We start from the raw sequence: 17,680 nt of genomic DNA, 5'->3' as shown, positions 1-17,680 counted from the left end.
GTGTGGGAGGGAGAAGGCTTGGGGGGAGGAGGCGTGGGAAAGGGGGGGGGGAGGAGGCGTGGGAAAGGGGGGGGGGAGGAGGCGTGGGAAAGGGGGGGGGGAGGAGGCGTGGGAAAGGGGGGGGGGAGGAGGCGTGGGAAAGGGGGGGGGAGGAGGCGTGGGAAAGGGGGGGGGGAGGAGGCGTGGGAAAGGGGGGGGGGAGGAGGCGTGGGAAAGGGGGGGGGGAGGAGGCGTGGGAAAGGGGGGGGGAGGAGGCGTGGGAAAGGGGGGGGGAGGAGGCGTGGGAAAGGGGGGGGGAGGAGGCGTGGGAAAGGGGGGGGGAGGAGGCGTGGGAAAGGGGGGGGGAGGAGGCGTGGGAAAGGGGGGGGAGGAGGCGTGGGAAAGGGGGGGGAGGAGGCGTTGGAAAGGGGGGGGGAGGAGGCGTGGGAAAGGGGGGGGGAGGAGGCGTTGGAAAGGGGGGGGGAGGAGGCGTGGGAAAGGGGGGGGGAGGAGGCGTTGGAAAGGGGGGGGGAGGAGGCGTGGGAAAGGGGGGGGGAGGCGTGGGAAAGAGGGGGGGAGGAGGCGTGGGAAAGGGGGGGGAGGAGGCGTTGGAAAGGGGGGGGAGGAGGCGTGGGAAAGGGGGGGGAGGAGGCGTTGGAAAGGGGGGGGGGAGGAGGCGTGGGAAAGGGGGGGGGAGGAGGCGTTGGAAAGGGGGGGGAGGAGGCGTGGGAAAGGGGGGGGAGGCGTGGGAAAGAGGGGGGGGGGAGAGGTAGAAAACACAAGGGGACCAAGGACTTCCATGACAGAAGTTGGTATTTCAAAAAAAAAAAAAAAAAAGTGCAGGATTTTGGGTGAAATTAGCGTGGGTAGAAAAGATCAAGGTTTTGGATGGGGTAAGATAAGAGATGGTGGTGAACAGCTGTTTTAAAGACCTGGAGAGTGGAGTGGGATTGAAGAGAGTGAGGGAGTTTGTTCCAGAGGCGGGAGAAAAGAGGAATGAAGGAGTGAAGGTGAGCAGACAGTCTTGATTTTGGCAGTTTAACCATAAGAGGGTTGCAGGCAGATCTTGTGCGACCTGTAGGAATATTTGGGGGACAGAGCCCAGAGAGAGCTGGGGGGGGGGGGGGGGGAAAGGCCAGAGAGGAGTCGGTAGAAGACGGAAAGACCACCAACCTGCCTGCGGTGAGTGAGTGAAAGGCCCTTGGAGTTAGCTTCATCGTGGGAGATTCCAATGATTCTGAACACTTTGGTTTCAACAGCGTGAAGACGAGCTAGGTGTGAGGCAGGAGCACCAGCCCAGAGGGGAGAGCAGTATTCCATAGAGCTGCAGATGAAAGCCTTGTAAGTGGTGAGGAGCTCAGGTGTACCAAGGAAGGATTTCGCACGACGGAGGATGCCCAGTCGGCGACTGGCTTTGGAGGCCAGATTTGAAATGTGGTTTTCCGAGGAAAGATCATGGCAGATAGTGAGACCCAAAAGCTTGAATGACAGAACTTCTTGGAGAGGATTATTCAGAAAGTGGATGGGAGGGTTGTCCAGTCGGTCTTTTCGGAGAGACATCGTAAGAGTGTGAGATTTGTCAGGATTGAAAGACATGTTCCACTTGTTTGCCCAGTCTGTGATTTTGTCCAGGTCTGCAGAGAGTGAGGAGGCTGCAGACTGCCGATCTGAGGGATGACGAATGGAGCGACAGAGAGTAGCGTTGTCAGCAAAGAGAAGGAGACGATTTTCAAGAGAGTCAGAGAGATCATTGATGAATACCAGCAAAAGCACAGGGCCCAGAACACTGCCTTGGGAAACTCCAGCCTGAACAGGAAGAGGAGATGAGAGAAACCCATTCAGGGCCACACGTTGACTACGACTAGAGAGGAAGTCTGCCAGCCATGCGTGGAGATTTCCATGGATACCAAAGGAGGAGAGTTTGGTGAGCAGAGCGGGGTGCCAGACCGTATCGAAGGCAGGTGAAATGTCAAGGGAGACAGCTCTAATTTCCTGTTTGGCGTTGAGGACCTCCATCCATTGTTGAGAAAGCAGAAGCAGCATGTCCAGAGTAGAGTGACCAGGTCTGAAACCAAATTGATGGTCAGAGATCAAGCCATTGGAGAAGAGGAAAGATTTCAAATCTGAAGCAATGATGGATTCCATGACTTTGCTGATAATTGGGAGAAGGCTGATTGGTCTGTAGTTGCTAGGATCTGTTTTCGCACCTTTTTTTGTGCAAAGCGGTGATGTTGGCTGATTTCCAAGCAGATGGCAGATGACCTTGAGCAAATGAGAGGGTGAAGAGAACAGAGAGAGGGAGTGAAAGAGCGGAAGAACATGATTTTAGGACCCGTGGGCTGATGCCGTCAGGACCAGTTGCAGAATCAGAGTCGAGGGTTGACAGAAACTTTTCCACCTTGTCAGAAGGAAAGGACACAGAGTCCAGGAGCAGCTGGGTACGACTGGGTATGGTGGGTACAGAGAGGGATGGGTTTGGGACACAAGATTTAGAGGCAAACACAGAGTTGAGGCATTCAGCTTTTTCACGTGCGGAGTCAGCCGTGCAGCCGTTTGAGGTGAGGGAGGGGATGCAGGGGGAACAAACACCAGAAACAGATTTGACCAGATGCCACCAGGATTTGGAAGAGGGAGACAGATAAGAGAGTTCGGTCTTGAGAACGGAGAGATATTGTTTCCTGGCTCTCCTGAGGGTGGACACACACTTGTTTCGGGCTTTGTGAAAGGAAATGAGATTTCCTTCCGTTGGATTTGCTTTCCAGGAGACGAAAGCAAGTTGTTTCTGGGCAACAGCCTCAACACAAGATTCCATGTACCATGGATGGGAGGAAGGGTATGACAACTGAAGACGAGATGGGATAAATCTGTGCATGAGAGAGAGCAATTTACTTTGAAAGAATTCCCAGGATGAGTTGATGTCAGAGGCGGTAGAGATGGGAGACCAGTCCAGATGATTGATGGCTGCTTGAAGACCATGCCAGTTGGCCTGAGTGAAATGCCAGACTCGTCGACGCTGAGGAGGCTCTCTGAGAATGGTCAGAGAGATGTCCACTTTAACAAGCACATGATCAGATGAGCCGATTGGAGCAGAAGAAGAGCAGCAGACATTTTCAGGGAAGTTAGTTATAACCAAGTCCAGAAGAGAAGATGCTCCGTTGACAGAGATCCGGGTCGGGAAATTGACAGATTGTGTCAGTCCCAGTGAGTCGCAGAAGTCCTTTGCTGAAGAGCCATGGCTGGTGAGAGAGGTACCCACACCCAGCCAACTGGCATGGTGACAATTGAAATCACCACATATGAGGAAGAGAGAGTTGGGATGGGTAGATAGAAGTTGGTCCATATTATCAGACAACGAGATGTAGATGGAGTCATCACTGTTTGGTGGACGGTACAACACACATATGAACAAAAGGTGGGAGCGAAGGGGAAGCCGTAGCCAAAGGTATTCCTGGGGGTGAGGTGGAGAGAGGGCAGTGGACGGTGAGTGAGGAAGAGAGTTTTTTTATAAAGATAGCAACCCCACCTCCAGGACGAGGCTCAGGTCTATCATACCGGAGGAGGGAGTAACCTGGGAGAGATACCAAGGAATCAGAGACATCATGAAGGAGGAAAGTTTCTGTTTAGCAGATCACATCTGGTTTGTCAGAAGAAACCTGTATGGAGAGATCAGTCAAGTTTGAGCGAAGGCCCCGGATGTTTGAGGTCCATACCGTTAATGAAGAGGAAGGGGGAGCATCAGATTGAGAACGGGGGGGGGGGGGGGAGGGGTAGGGTAAGATGTGGAAGAGGAGGAAGAGGTAGGGAAAGCCATTGAAGGTGTGTCAGAGATTTCAGAGATTTCAGAATAGATTGGAGAAAGGGAATAATGGGGTGGACAAAAGGTTTGATGGAGATTGGGTGATGCACAGCGAGGTGTTATTTGAGGAGGGGGAAGAGCGAGGCAGAAGGTTGGGGGAGATGAAGGTGAAAGTTGGAAGGGGGAAGAAGCAGGGAGGATGCTTTGAGGAGGAGGGGTGAGAGGGGAGTCTAGGAGGGGAGGAGCGAGGGAGAGTCTCGGAGGGGAGGGGTGTGGGGGGAGTTTAGGAGGGAGGGGAGGGAAGGGAAGGGGCAAGGGGGGAGATTTGAAAGGGATGTGTGATGGGGAAGATTTGGAGGGGAGGGGCAAGGGGGTAGAATTGGAGGGGAGGGGTGATGGGGAAGTTTTGGAGGGAAGGGGTGATGGGGAAGATTTGGAGGGGAGGGGCAAGGGGGAAGATTTGAAAGGGATGGCTGATAGGGAAGATTTGGAGGGGAGGGGCAAGGGGGAATATTTGAGAGATGGGTGATGGGGAAGATTTGGAGGGGAGGGGTAAGGGGGTAGATTTGGAGGGGAGGTGTGATGGGGAAGTTTTGGAGGGGAGGGGGGTGGGGAAGTTTTGGAGGGAAGGGGGGATGGGGAAGATTTGGAGGGGAGGGGTGAGATTGGATTTTGAAAAGTGTACGATTCATGGGAAACGAACATTTTTTGCAAAATGAGTGAGACCTTCGAGTCAAAAATACGTTTGAGGACGCTGAAGAAGGGGTGGAGGGCTGGAGAGTTTCGGGAATGTAGAAAAAAGGAACTGTAAGAGATGGTATTTTTTTTTTTGGAATGAATAGATTTGGTGAGCAAGACGAAAGCATCCTTTTATAGGAGAATAAGAAAAAGGTGTTATAATATATGACAGAATACAGTTCTTCAGGGGAGAGATTAAACATTTCTAACCACGTGATCGCGTGATCACGAACAATGTGAACGAAGAATGAACGAACAAATAAGAACAACAAATAAACGAATAAGAACTGAGAAGGAAATATTTTTTTGGGGTTTTTTTTTTTGAGTGGAGATATTAAACAAGGAAGTATGGGGTGAACGACTGGGACGAAACAGAGAACGAAAGTAATTGCAGTGCATTCGATGAACCGCTGAGAGAAAACAAAACCACAAGGTCAGAGACGGTAGCCTAAGCCTACTAGTACTAGTACTAGTACTAGGCCTCAGAATACGCGACACTAATTAACCGACGATTGTGTATACATGTACGAAAAATTAACACCGAAAATTTTCCTAAAGACACGCTATAGGTACACACACCGAAAGATAGATACAGCCTCGACAAAAACACAATTGTGAAAAAATTACTTAGCTTCGAAAGCGTGAGCGCATGGACAGCTTCGAAAAGACGTGACCTCGCCGACAAAGATCTCGCGAGATCTGATTGATCAAAAATTGATCCGTTTGCTCCTCACAAAAAAACATATCATGTTCGCAGAGTGATCAATCCGTGATCAGCACACCATTTTGCACAGAGCAAAGCGCATTATGCAAATGCCCATATGCTTTTAAAGATCAGCACTTTATCCATAGATGTATAGAAACAAAACTCCATTTTAATACGGGCAATTATAAGTCCCTTAAAACAGGCCGGAAAGTTATCTGCACATCTTATAGTACTAGGGCATGCCCGTACTATATCTATATCTAAAATTATATCCCCCCCTCTATTTACATGAAATGGTTTGGTTCATGAAATGTTTTGGTCCATTCGCAACGCCAAAGCAAACGGCGAACGCTTTACATGAAATGGCTTGGTGCATGAAATGTTTTGGTTCATTCGCAACGCCAAAGCGAACGGCGAACGGCTTGCGAGTACAGTGACAATCCCCTCGGGGTTTTAATTAGTTTTAAAACATCGTTTAACGCCAACATAGCGCCAACATAGTTTGCCGACGTGAAATAAATGAATACGCTCTCAAATGTGCCATCCGAGGCAGAGTGTGTTCGCCACGTTCGGCACACGCGATAGCTCGCTGCTCTCTGATTGGTTGAATCGTTTTTTGGACATAGCTCGGTAAGTAATTGTCCGATTAATATGAAGCCTTGAAAAGGCACATCCTCGGGTCCCCAGCAATATACCTGGCAAGTTTAAAGTATATCGGACCCGTGGTTGTCGAGAAACAGCGGTCACAGACAAACAAACGTACAAACGTACAAACAAACAAACACACAGAGATTACTGGAATTATAGATAGATTATCAATTTGCATTTTTCTCGTGCGATATATTGCTTTCTTTGCCATGGCAACGAGAAAGTTCGCTAGAACCACTTCTATTGGGTGTGTGTTTGAGACAAAGCAAAAAATAAAAGAATTCAAAGTAAAGTTTAAAGAAAGCTTCGTGCACATTTCATGAAGTAAAACCAATAAAGGAATCAAACGTGCACATTCAACATAAGCATGTGACAAGGTCTCAAGAGCACCACAGAAGGGACAATGGCCAGATATTTCAGGAGAAAAAACATGTAAGAGCTTATTGGTGGGTAATATCCAATGTGCCAACCTCCACGACAGGTCGGCAGTTTTCTTTGGAATAAGTATATGATAATAGGCTTTCCAGTTAGGTTGGAAGGGGTATTCTGTAGGCAAGCAATTGTGCCACTTCCTTGACTGCCAAGTTCCTAAGGAGGGCCGGATTGCTTTGACGCAGACCTGGTATATTGCACGATTTTCCAGACCTGCAGATCCAAAACGTATTTTTGGTAAATATTTTATTATTGTACCAGAATTCATTACAGTGGGGGTGACTTCTAAAGTTGGGAAACAGAGGCTTGGCTCACAAACAATTGGGCCATCACCAATGCGAGGAGATTGCTCCCAGTGCACCTTAACTCTGCGGTATACGCCAAGTATTTCTCAAAGCACAGCAGATATTATGCAGTTAGACCGCATGCCAACTTTATTCGCAAGTGCTGCAGCACTTAACCATCTCTTTTTCTCAATCATCAGATCAGCAACGTGATGGACACCATTCTGAACAAAATAATCAACAAAGGAGCGTTCCGCTCTTATTCTTTTGAAAAAAGAGTTGTAGAAAAGAGGCTCACTGAAAAACATCTCTTGGGTGAAGGAAACATAATCACGGTCGACCATGAAAACACGCCAAGCATTTAAAATTATATTGTAAAATGGTGGAAGCAAGGACAGATCAATACATTTCATGTTCATTAGGAATAGACCAGATGAATAGTCTAGCATGCCGACTTGACGGAGGAGGAGGAGAGCAGTGGACCTCCAGGCTAGGTCTGATGGACCATAGAGAAGCCACCAGATTGAGGTGATGCCAAATGCCATTGCCCTGCATACGATGTCCACAAGACCATGCCCGCCTTCCTCCAAGGGAAGATTCAAAATCTCTGGACGAAGCCAATGTTTTCTACTCCAGAAGAAGTTTATTATTGTCTTCTGTATATTCAGCAGAAAGTGTTCAGGAGGTGGAATGGCTTTGATTCTGTGCCACAGTATGGATGCTGCTAGATTGTTGATGACCAGGACTCGTCCCTGGTATGAAAGCAAAGCCAGCAACCCTTTCCATTTCCACAGCTCTTGTTCGAGAGAGTCAGCGAGACCCTCCCAATTTTTCGCTTGTGTTGCTGCATCACCGATGAAAAGACCAAGGTACTTCATTCCGTTGAGGGACCAGGTGAGGTGTTTCGGAAGGACAGGCATAGGCAGCTGGCATGGGCCAGCTGACGCCTGGTCAGATCTTTTACCTGAACTTTGCGTTCTAAACTAACACCACCGTTAATGTTTTGACTGCCAAAACTAACACTCATTCTTTCGGAAAAAGAAAGAAGATAAACAACTAAATAGATCAAAAAAACCCATAGAGACCTCATTTACGAAGCTCCTGCCGAGCTTTCTGGATCATTTTTCTTAGCCGGTGCTTCTGAGCATCAGTGAAATTTGGAGTGTCAGGGTTATTCACAATTTCCTTCAATTTAAAAATCAACACCTGAAGATCAGGGAAATGATCTTTCAGTTCAATGTTCCTTTTCCGATAGGAATCTCTCAAAAAGTCCCGAAGCTCGTCATCCGAAGGGCTATTTACAGCCTTTAGAATCTGAGAGGACTCCTCTTGACCCTCACCATCAGATTCCTCATATGGGGAATCAATTGGTGTTACAGCTTCCTGGCGCACATCACATGATTGCTCAGTTTCAATAAAAGAAACTTCTTCAGGAACGTTTTGTGCCTAGGTCACATTTGAAGTTTCTTCGGGATGTGAGGTGGGGGACTCCAAGCATGTTTGTGACATGATCACGATGCTCGGTTCATGGATGTCACTCTCCTTTAGTGGATTTAAATTATCCTCTTATTCTCTCTTTGCCCTTATTTTCCTCATTAATTCCTTTTTTAGGGGGAGATTTTAAGTGCTTTTCCTCCTCTTGCGATTGACAGGAGGAAGCTGCACAATGAACATCCTCGTGTGAGATGACACTGTCTGAAGGATCAGGAACACTCACTGGGATTGGAAAATTAGAATCCACTTTTTCCTTGATGATGTTTGTACTAGTGGAGGTATCCTTTTCCTCTAATAGGGTAAACCTGTTATCACATTGAATTCCAGTGATGGAGTTTTCACTCATTTGCCTTTTCCCAGAAGGTGACGCACTTCTTCAGTGTCTTTCCCAGAAGGTGACGCACTTCTTCAGTGTCTTTCCCAGAAGGTGACGCACTTCTTACAGCCGATTTACGTTTTTTTTACTTTGGAAACGGTAACCTACCCCTCATTTGCGCTGTCCATTGGTTCAACAGGAAGGGGCGTGTCCACTTGTTTACCTGGTTTATCCTGCACATTTGTCGAGCAGGAAACGTTAACATTAATCTGTGAGTCGTTGTTTCCTGTTTCGACCATGTTAGGCTGCTCCTCCTGATGGTGGCAAAACCGTTTCATATGTCCCACTGCACCACAACCAAAGCACTTTAGGGTGTCGGTGGTGATATATACTTGGTAATTGTGACCATTTGTCGTGAATTTTAAAGCAACATTCAAGGAGGGATATTCCTTTTTGAGAACCATAAAAACCTGTCTACGGAAACTCATCACGTGACTGACACGTTCATCCTTACAGCCCAAAGGGAGCATTATTAATGGGGACACACATTGCCCATATCGCTGCAGCGCTGCAAGGATTGTATCGGTATCGAGAAATGGTGGTACATTTGAAATGACCACTTTCTGAGCAGGGGTATCCAAGGGGTAAACCATAACAAAGTGTCCGGAGTCGAGGGACAAACCTTGTTGTACGATGAGAGCAACGTGCTCTACATCGGACACAAACACGATAACCCGTTTGTTCATACGCGATGCGGCGCGTACCTTATCAAACCCGATCATGTTCCCGATCGCGAGAACAATTGCTTCTACTGTAATACCCTCCGGTGGAGAACACGCAATGCCATGCTCGCGTGATAGTTGCTCAAACGCTGCATATCGCTGCGAATGAGCAGCCGCCATGTTTGGACACACGAGGCTCGACCTCGTACTCCCAGCTCGGGAAGAGGAAGTTAGTAATGCACTCCGACTTTCCCAGCTTAGGGAAAGGGAGCGTTAAAAAAAACAAACTAAGGAAATATAAGCGAGAAAACAAGGTTTGAAGTGAAGAAAATAAGTCGGGGGGGGGGGGGGAAACGACAAGGAACCACCCAAAAACGACAATTACCTTTACCTGCATGATAAGTGTGCTCTGAGGCTCTCTCTCTCTCTCGTCTCAACATAGAAGGGGAAACACAGGGAAGCTTTACAAATAGAAACAAGGACACGAAGGAGCGAAATGGGGGGGGGGGGGGGTGGGGGTTAGGGCAAACAACCAAGACAGAGCACTCACGACACGAAGCGAGCAGACGCCATGACTCCGCACTGCCAGCCGACAGGTGGCGACAGAGAAAGAGAGAGACATAGAGAGACATCGGGAGACAGATAAAGCAGGTTCGTGTTGAATAATAATTCCCAGGTTGAGTTAGTGTCAGGGGCAGTCGATGTAGGAGGTTTCTGAAGAGGAGATGGCTGCTTGCAGTCCCTGCCCATCTGCCTAAGTCAACTGCTACACTCGCCAACGCCGAGGCAGCTCTTTGAGAATACCCAGAGAGATGTTGACTCTCACAAGCATATGATCAGATTAACCAATTGAAGCAGAGGAAGAGCAGGAGACATCTGCGGGAAAGCTGTCATTACTAGGTCCAAAAGGGAGGATTCGCCATAGTGACAAATCCTATTCACAAAGTTCAAAAATTGAGTCAATCCCATGGAGTCACAGAAGTCCTCTGCAGAAGTGCCATGGCTAGTGAGTGAGGTTCCACCACCCAGCCAATTTGCATGGTGACACATTTGAAATTGCCAAATATAAGAAAGAGGTCTTTGGGATGGATGAGGGGTTAAAAGTTGGGCAATGTCGTTTAAGAGAGAAACGTATATGGAGTCGTCACTGTTTGGAGGATGGTACAACACAGATAAACATGTGGTGGGAGCAGAAGGGAAGATACAGCCAAAGGTACTCCTGGGTTTGGGAGGTGTAAGAACAGGACATGGACCGCGAGAGATTGAGTTATTGATGGTTAGCACTTAAACGATAGAGCACAGACAACCCCCATTAGTTATCGTCCTTGGAAAAGAGGAAAAGCTTTCTTTTTTGCCCTGCTGAGGCGAGAGAGAAAAGCGATGTCATAAAGATGGCGTTGCCAGTATCCAGGATGAACCAAAAATTTGAAAGGGGACAAGACATTCAAGGGGAGAGTAGTATTCGGAAGTCAGTATGTAGATTACATAGATTGCATAGATTACATGGATTACATGGATTACATGGATTACATAGATTACATGGATTACATGCATCATAACTCATTGGACTTGCAAACCGAAGTCAGCATGTAGATGAAATGGATTACATGGATTACATGGATTACATAGATTACATGGATTACACAGATTACATAGATTACATAGATTGCATAGATTACATGGATTACATGGATTACATGGATTACATAGATTACATGGATTACATGGATTACATAGATTACAAGGATTACATGGATTACATGGATTACATAGATTACATAGATTACATGGATTACATAGAGTACATGCATCATAACTCATTGGACTTGGTACACGGATTCTTGTGGTGAGGCTGTTGCCCTGAAACAACTTGCTTTCGTCTCCTGGAAAGCAAATCCAACGGAAGGAAATCTCATTTCCTTTCACAAAGCCCGAAACAAGTGTGTGTCCACCCCCAGGAGAGCCAGGAAACAATATCTCACCATTCTCAAGACCGAACTCTCTTATCTGTCTCCCTCTTCCAAATCCTGGTGGCGTCTGGTCAAATCTGTTTCTGGTGTTTGTTCCCCCTCCATCCCCTCCCTCACCTCAAACGGCTTAACGGCTGACTCCGCACGTGAAAAAGCTGAATGCCTCAACTCTGTGTTTGCCTCTAAATCTTGTGTCCCAAACCCATCCCTCTCTGTACCCACCGTACCCAGTCGTACCCAGCTGCTCCTGGACTCTGTGTCCTTTCCTCCTGACAAGGTGGAAAGGTTTCTGTCAACCCTCGACTCTGATTCTGCAACTGGTCCTGACGGCATCAGCCCACGGGTCCTAAAATCATGTTCTTCTGCTCTTTCACTCCCTCTTTCTGTTCTCTTCACCCTCTCTTTTGCTCAAGGTCATCTGCCATCTGCTTGGAAATCAGCCAACATCACCACTTTGCACAAAAAAGGTGCAAAAACAGATCCCAGCAACTACAGACCAATCAGCCTTCTCCCAATTATCAGCAAATGAAATCATGGAATCCATCATTGCTTCAGATATTAAATCTTTCCTCTTCTCCAATGGCTTGATGTCTGATCATCAATTTGGTTTCAGACCTGGTCACTCTACTCTGGACATGCTGCTTCTGCTTTCTCAACAATGGATGGAGGTCCTCAACGCCAAACAGGAAATTAGAGCTGTCTCCCTTGACATTTCACGTGCCTTCGATAGGGTCTGGCACCCTGCTCTGCTCACCAAACTCTCCTCCTTTGGTATCCATGGAAATCTCCACGCATGGCTGGCGGACTTCCTCTCTGGTCGTAGTCAACGTGTGGCCCTGAATGGGTTTCTCTCATCTCCCCTTCCTGTTCAGGCTGGAGTTCCCCAAGGTAGTGTTCTGGGCCCTGTGCTTTTTCTGGTCTTCATCAATGATCTCTCTGACTCTCTTGAAAATCCTCTCTATCTCTTTGCTGACGACTCTACTCTCTGTCGCTCCATTCCTCATCCCTCAGATCGGCAGTCTGCAGCCTCCTCACTCTCTGCAGACCTGGACAAAATCACAGACTGGTCAAACAAGTGGAACATGTCTTTCAATCCTGACAAATCTCACACTCTTACAATGTCTCTCCAAAAGGACCGACTGGACAACCCTCCCATCTACTTTCTCAACAATCCTCTCCAAGAAGTTCTGTCGCTCAAGCTTTTGGGTCTCACTATCTGCCATGATCTTTCTTGGGAAAACCACATTTCCAAGCTGGCCTACAAAGCCAGTCGCCGACTGGGCATCCTCCGTCGTGCGAAGTCCTTCCTTGGCACACCTGAGCTCCTCACCACATACAAGGCTTTCATCCGCAGCTCAATGGAATACTGTTCCCCCCTCTGGGCTGGTGCTCCTGCCTCACACCTTGGTCGGCTTCACGCTGTTGAGGCCAAAGCTTTCAGAATCATTGGAATCTCCTGCGATGTAGTCAACACCGAGGGCCTTTCACTCACTCACCGCAGGCAGGTTGGTGGTCTTTCTGTCTTCTACCGACTCCGGCCTTGCTCCCCAGCTCTCTCTGGGCTCTGTCCCCCAAATATTCCTACAGGTCGCACAAGATCTGCCTGCAACCCTGTTATGGTTAAACTGCCAAAGTCTAGGCTCTCTGCTCACCTTCACTCTTTCATTCCCCTTTTCTCCCGCCTCTGGAACAAACTCCCCCACTCCCTTCAATCCCACTCCTCCCTCCAGGTCTTTAAAACAGCTGTTCACCACCATCTCTTATCTTCCCCCATCGAAAACCTTGATCTTTTCTACCCCCGGTAATTCACCCCAGAGTCCTTGCAGTGTTCATATGTTTTATTCCTCTCCCACCTCCCCCCAAGTCCTCCCGATGTCCCTGCTCTCAAATGTTGTGTTTGTGTCCTTCCCCCTCTTCCCCCTCTCTTTTGCGTCCTTCCCCCTCTCTCCCCATCTTGTCTGCCGCTCCCCTTGTTTTTTGTGTTTTGTGTGTCGGTTTGTCTTTTTGTGTGATAAATGTTAGCTCTTTCACGAGCCTCGATCTTGTATACAAAAAAAAAAAAAAACCAAAAAAAAAAAACCGAAGTCAGCATGCAGATGAAATGGATTACATAGATTACATGGATGACACAGATTACATAGATTACATGGATTACATAGATTACATAGATTACATGGATTACATGGATTACATAGATTACATGGATTACATGGATTACATGGATTACTCGGATTACATAGAGTACATGCATCATAACTCATTGGACTTGCAAACCGAAGTCAGCATATAGATGAAATGGATTACATGGATTACATGGATTACATAGATTACATGGATTACACAGATTACACAGATTACATAGATTACATGGATTACATGGATTACATAGATTACAGGGGAGTAGGTAAATTGTGGTTGGATATTGGCATCTGTGGTGCGGGTAGTTGCACGGAAGTGTTGTGTTGGGTGCATTAGTGGAGTCAATTGGCTGGGCGTGTGGCCTGTTAGTGAGAAAGATTAAATGGGCACTCCGCCACTGTTAGGATGTCGGCCAGGTGAGGCCGTAGGTAGGCTCTGGGAGCCAGTAGAGTTGTTCAATGGGGCCCAAATAGATTACATAGATTACATGGATTACATAGATGACATGGATTACATGGATTACATAGATTACATGGATTACATGGATGACATAGATTACATGGATTACATAGATTACATGGATTACATGGATTACATAGATTACATGGATTACATAGATTAGATATATTACATGGATTACATGGATTACATCGATTACATAGATTACATGGATTACATGGATTACATAGATTACATGGATTACATAGATTACATAGATTACATGGATTACATGGATTACATGGATTACATTGATTACATTGATTACATCGATTACATAGATTACATGGACTACATGGATTACATAGATTGCATAGATTACAAAGATTACATGGATTACATAGATTACATGCATCATAACTAATTGGACTTGCAAACTGAAGTCAGCATGTAGATTAAATGGATTACATGGATTACATGGATTACTTGGATTACATAGATTACATTCATCATAACTCATTGGACTTGCAAACTGAAGTCAGCATGCAGATTAAATGGATTACATGGATTACATGGATTACATAGATTACATAGATTACATAGATTGCATAGATTGCATAGATTACATGGATTACATGGATTACATAGATTACATGGATTACATAGATTACATGGATTACATGGGTTACATAGATTACATAGATTGCATAGATTGCATAGATTACATAGATTACATAGATTACATGGATTACATGGATTGCATAGATTACATGGAGTACATCGAATACATGCATCATAACTAATTGGACTTGCAAACTGAAGTCAGCATGCAGATCAAATGGTTTACATGGATTACATGGATTTCTTGGATTACATAGATTACGTGCATCATAACTCATTGGACTTGCAAACCGAAGTCAGCATGTAGATTAAATGGATTACATAGATTACATGGATTACATGGATTACATAGATTACATGGATTACATGGATTGCATAGATTACATGGGTTACATAGATTACATAGATTACATAGATTACATGGATTACATAGATTACATAGATTAAATGGATTACATGGATTACATGGATTACATAGATTACATGGATTACATGGATTACATAGATTACATAGATTACATGGATTACATAGATTACATGGATTACATAGATTACATAGATTGCATATATTACAAAGTTTACATGGATTACATAGATTACATGGATTGCATAGATTACATGGATTGAATGGATTGCATGGATTACATGGATTACGCAGATTACATAGATTACATGGATTTCATGGATTACATGGATTGCATAGATTACATGGATTACATAGATTACATGCATCATAACTAATTGGACTTGCAAACTGAAGTCAGCATGTAGATTAAATGGATTACATGGATTACATGGATTACATAGATTACATGGATTACATAGATAACATAGATTACATAGATTACATGGATTACATGGATTACATAGATTACAGAGATTACATAGATTACATAGATTACATAGATTACAAGGATTACAAGGATTACATAGATTACATAGATTACATGGATTACATAGATTGCATAGATTACAAAGATAACATGGATTACATAGATTGCATAGATTACAAAGATTACATGGATTACATAGATTACATGGATTACATCGATTACATAGATTACATGCATCATAACTCATTGGACTTGCAAACTGAAGTCAGCATGTAGATGAAATGGATTACATGGATTACTTGGATGACATAGATTACATGGATTACATAGATTACATGGATTACATTGATTACATCGATTACATGGATTACATAGATTGCATAGATTACAAAGATTACATGGATTACATCGATTACGTGCATCATAACGCATTGGACTTGCAAACTGAAGTCAGCATGTAGATTAAATGGATTACATGGATTGCATGGATTACATAGATTACATGGATTACATGGATTACATAGATTGCATAGATTACATGGATTACATAGATTACATAGATTACATAGATTACATCGATTACATGGATTACATAGATTACATCGATTACATAGATTACAAAGATTACATGGATTGCATGGATTACATAGATTACATAGATTACATGGATTTTTTATTTTTTATTTTTTTTGTATACAAGATCGAGGCTCGTGAAAGAGCTAACATTAATCACACAAAAAGACAAACCAACACACAAAACACAAAAAACAAGGGGAGCGGCAGACAAGATGGGGGGAGAGGGGGAAGACTTGCAAAACTTACATAGATTACGTGCATCATAACTCATTGGACCTGCAAACTGAAGTCAGCATGTAGATGAAATGGATTACATGGATTACTTGGATGACATAGATTACATGGATTACATAGATTACATGGATTACAAAGATTACATGGATTACATGGATTACAAAGATTACATGGATTACAAAGATTACATGGATTACATTGATTACAAAGATTACATGGATTACAAAGACTACATGGATTACATAGATTACGCGCATCATAACTCATTGAAGTTGTGGAGAAAACATGGCTACGTCTCTCCTTTGGTTTAAAAAGATTTTTGCATTCACAAGTTCATGTGACATTGCTGATCAAACAAAATATATCGATGTTGTTCTTTATGCAATAAACTAATTTACATTGGAATATTGTTTATTTTCTCTTCAACTTCCAGGAATCATAAGCAAAATGACTTTTATGATCACCGAATCATTGTTTTCCCCAGGATTTGCTCACGGGATGTTTGTCACTGTTGTTGTGCCCGAACAGGCGGTGTTTGACTGCGTTGTTAACTCCCTCAAGAACGTTCTCAACATCCTCATTGTCTACATGCTGTTTATGTTCATTTTTGCCGTCATCGCTGTACAACTCTTCAAGGGAAAGTTCTTCCATTGCTCTGACAACTCAAAGACCACGGAGAAGGAATGTCGGTGAGGACTTTCAGGTTGTAACTGAGTTGCATGTGCACTTGGCATGACAAATACAACGTTCACAAGAGTGCACCTGCAATTGTCCTTCTCGTCATCGAATCCCAATACATGAATGTACATCTTTTATAGGGGATACTACCTGCACTATAGCAAGGAAGGCATTGCACGAGCAGAGCAGCGTGTTTGGCAGAAGTTTGATTTCCACTATGACAACGTCCTCTGGTCCTTGCTCACACTCTTCACCGTCTCCACAGGCGAAGGCTGGCCTCAGTGAGTAAATCTTCACAAAAGGAAGACTGTGCCATGAACTTTTTGAACAATGTACACAAAGTTTTGTTGCAATGATATTTGCCAAAATTGTTCTTTTTCAAAAACCCGGAAAACGAATTTGTTCGAGTGAAAGTGTGCAGTTATGAAAAACAATGCACTTTATGTATAACTAGCGGAGTACCCACCCAGAGTTTGCCCATTAGTTGCTGAAAAATGTATCGTCTATGTTTTGCAAGAACACTATGGATGGTTGTGTGGTGTGTGTTTAATAGGGTCTAGATGGTCTAAAGCAGTGGATCCCAACCTTTTTTCTGTCGTTTCCCCCTTCAACCAATTCAACCGTCCGGATTTCCCCACACCCCTCCCCCCCCCCCCTATATATATATATATATATATATATATATATATATATATATATATATATATATATATATATATATATATATATATATATACCATCACGTGAAAAAGTAAGTACACCCCATGTAAAATTTTCACTTTTTCAACATATTTCAACATATAGCTATTTGATCTTCATTTCAACAATATTTATAGATAAAGGTGATATAATATAACAAATATCATGAAACATTTACATTTTATAGTCCATTGTATAATTTAAATAAACATAAATGCAAATTTCGCATGTGGAAAAAGTAAGTACACCACAACAACACAACAACATGCATTTTAAAGGCCATTTTCCCTGCTAGAGTGGGGGTTAGCCTTGCGGTCCCCATGACAATCTTCTCCATTTTGCCCTATTATCTGCATCTCTCCTTGTTAACCCCCTTG

General features: G+C 44.6%; 1 protein-coding gene across 1 annotated transcript in view; it reads left to right on the top strand.

The window, feature by feature from the left end:
* Positions 1 to 17,680, top strand: part of LOC137439185 (putative voltage-dependent N-type calcium channel subunit alpha-1B) — an 856,614-nt gene that overhangs the window by 451,840 nt on the left and 387,094 nt on the right. The window contains exons 28-29 of the mRNA XM_078766934.1: positions 16,455 to 16,615; positions 16,745 to 16,885. Of these exons, the coding sequence (XP_078623060.1) occupies positions 16,455 to 16,615; positions 16,745 to 16,885 (302 nt within the window). The remainder of the gene's footprint in view (positions 1 to 16,454; positions 16,616 to 16,744; positions 16,886 to 17,680) is intronic.

Source organism: Myxine glutinosa, chromosome 13 (genome assembly GCF_964187855.1).
Source record: "Myxine glutinosa chromosome 13, kmMyxGlut1.1, whole genome shotgun sequence".
Taxonomy (NCBI): domain Eukaryota; kingdom Metazoa; phylum Chordata; class Myxini; order Myxiniformes; family Myxinidae; genus Myxine; species Myxine glutinosa.
Note: the sequence above shows the minus strand (reverse complement) of the source record. Positions and strands in the feature narration are given on the sequence as shown.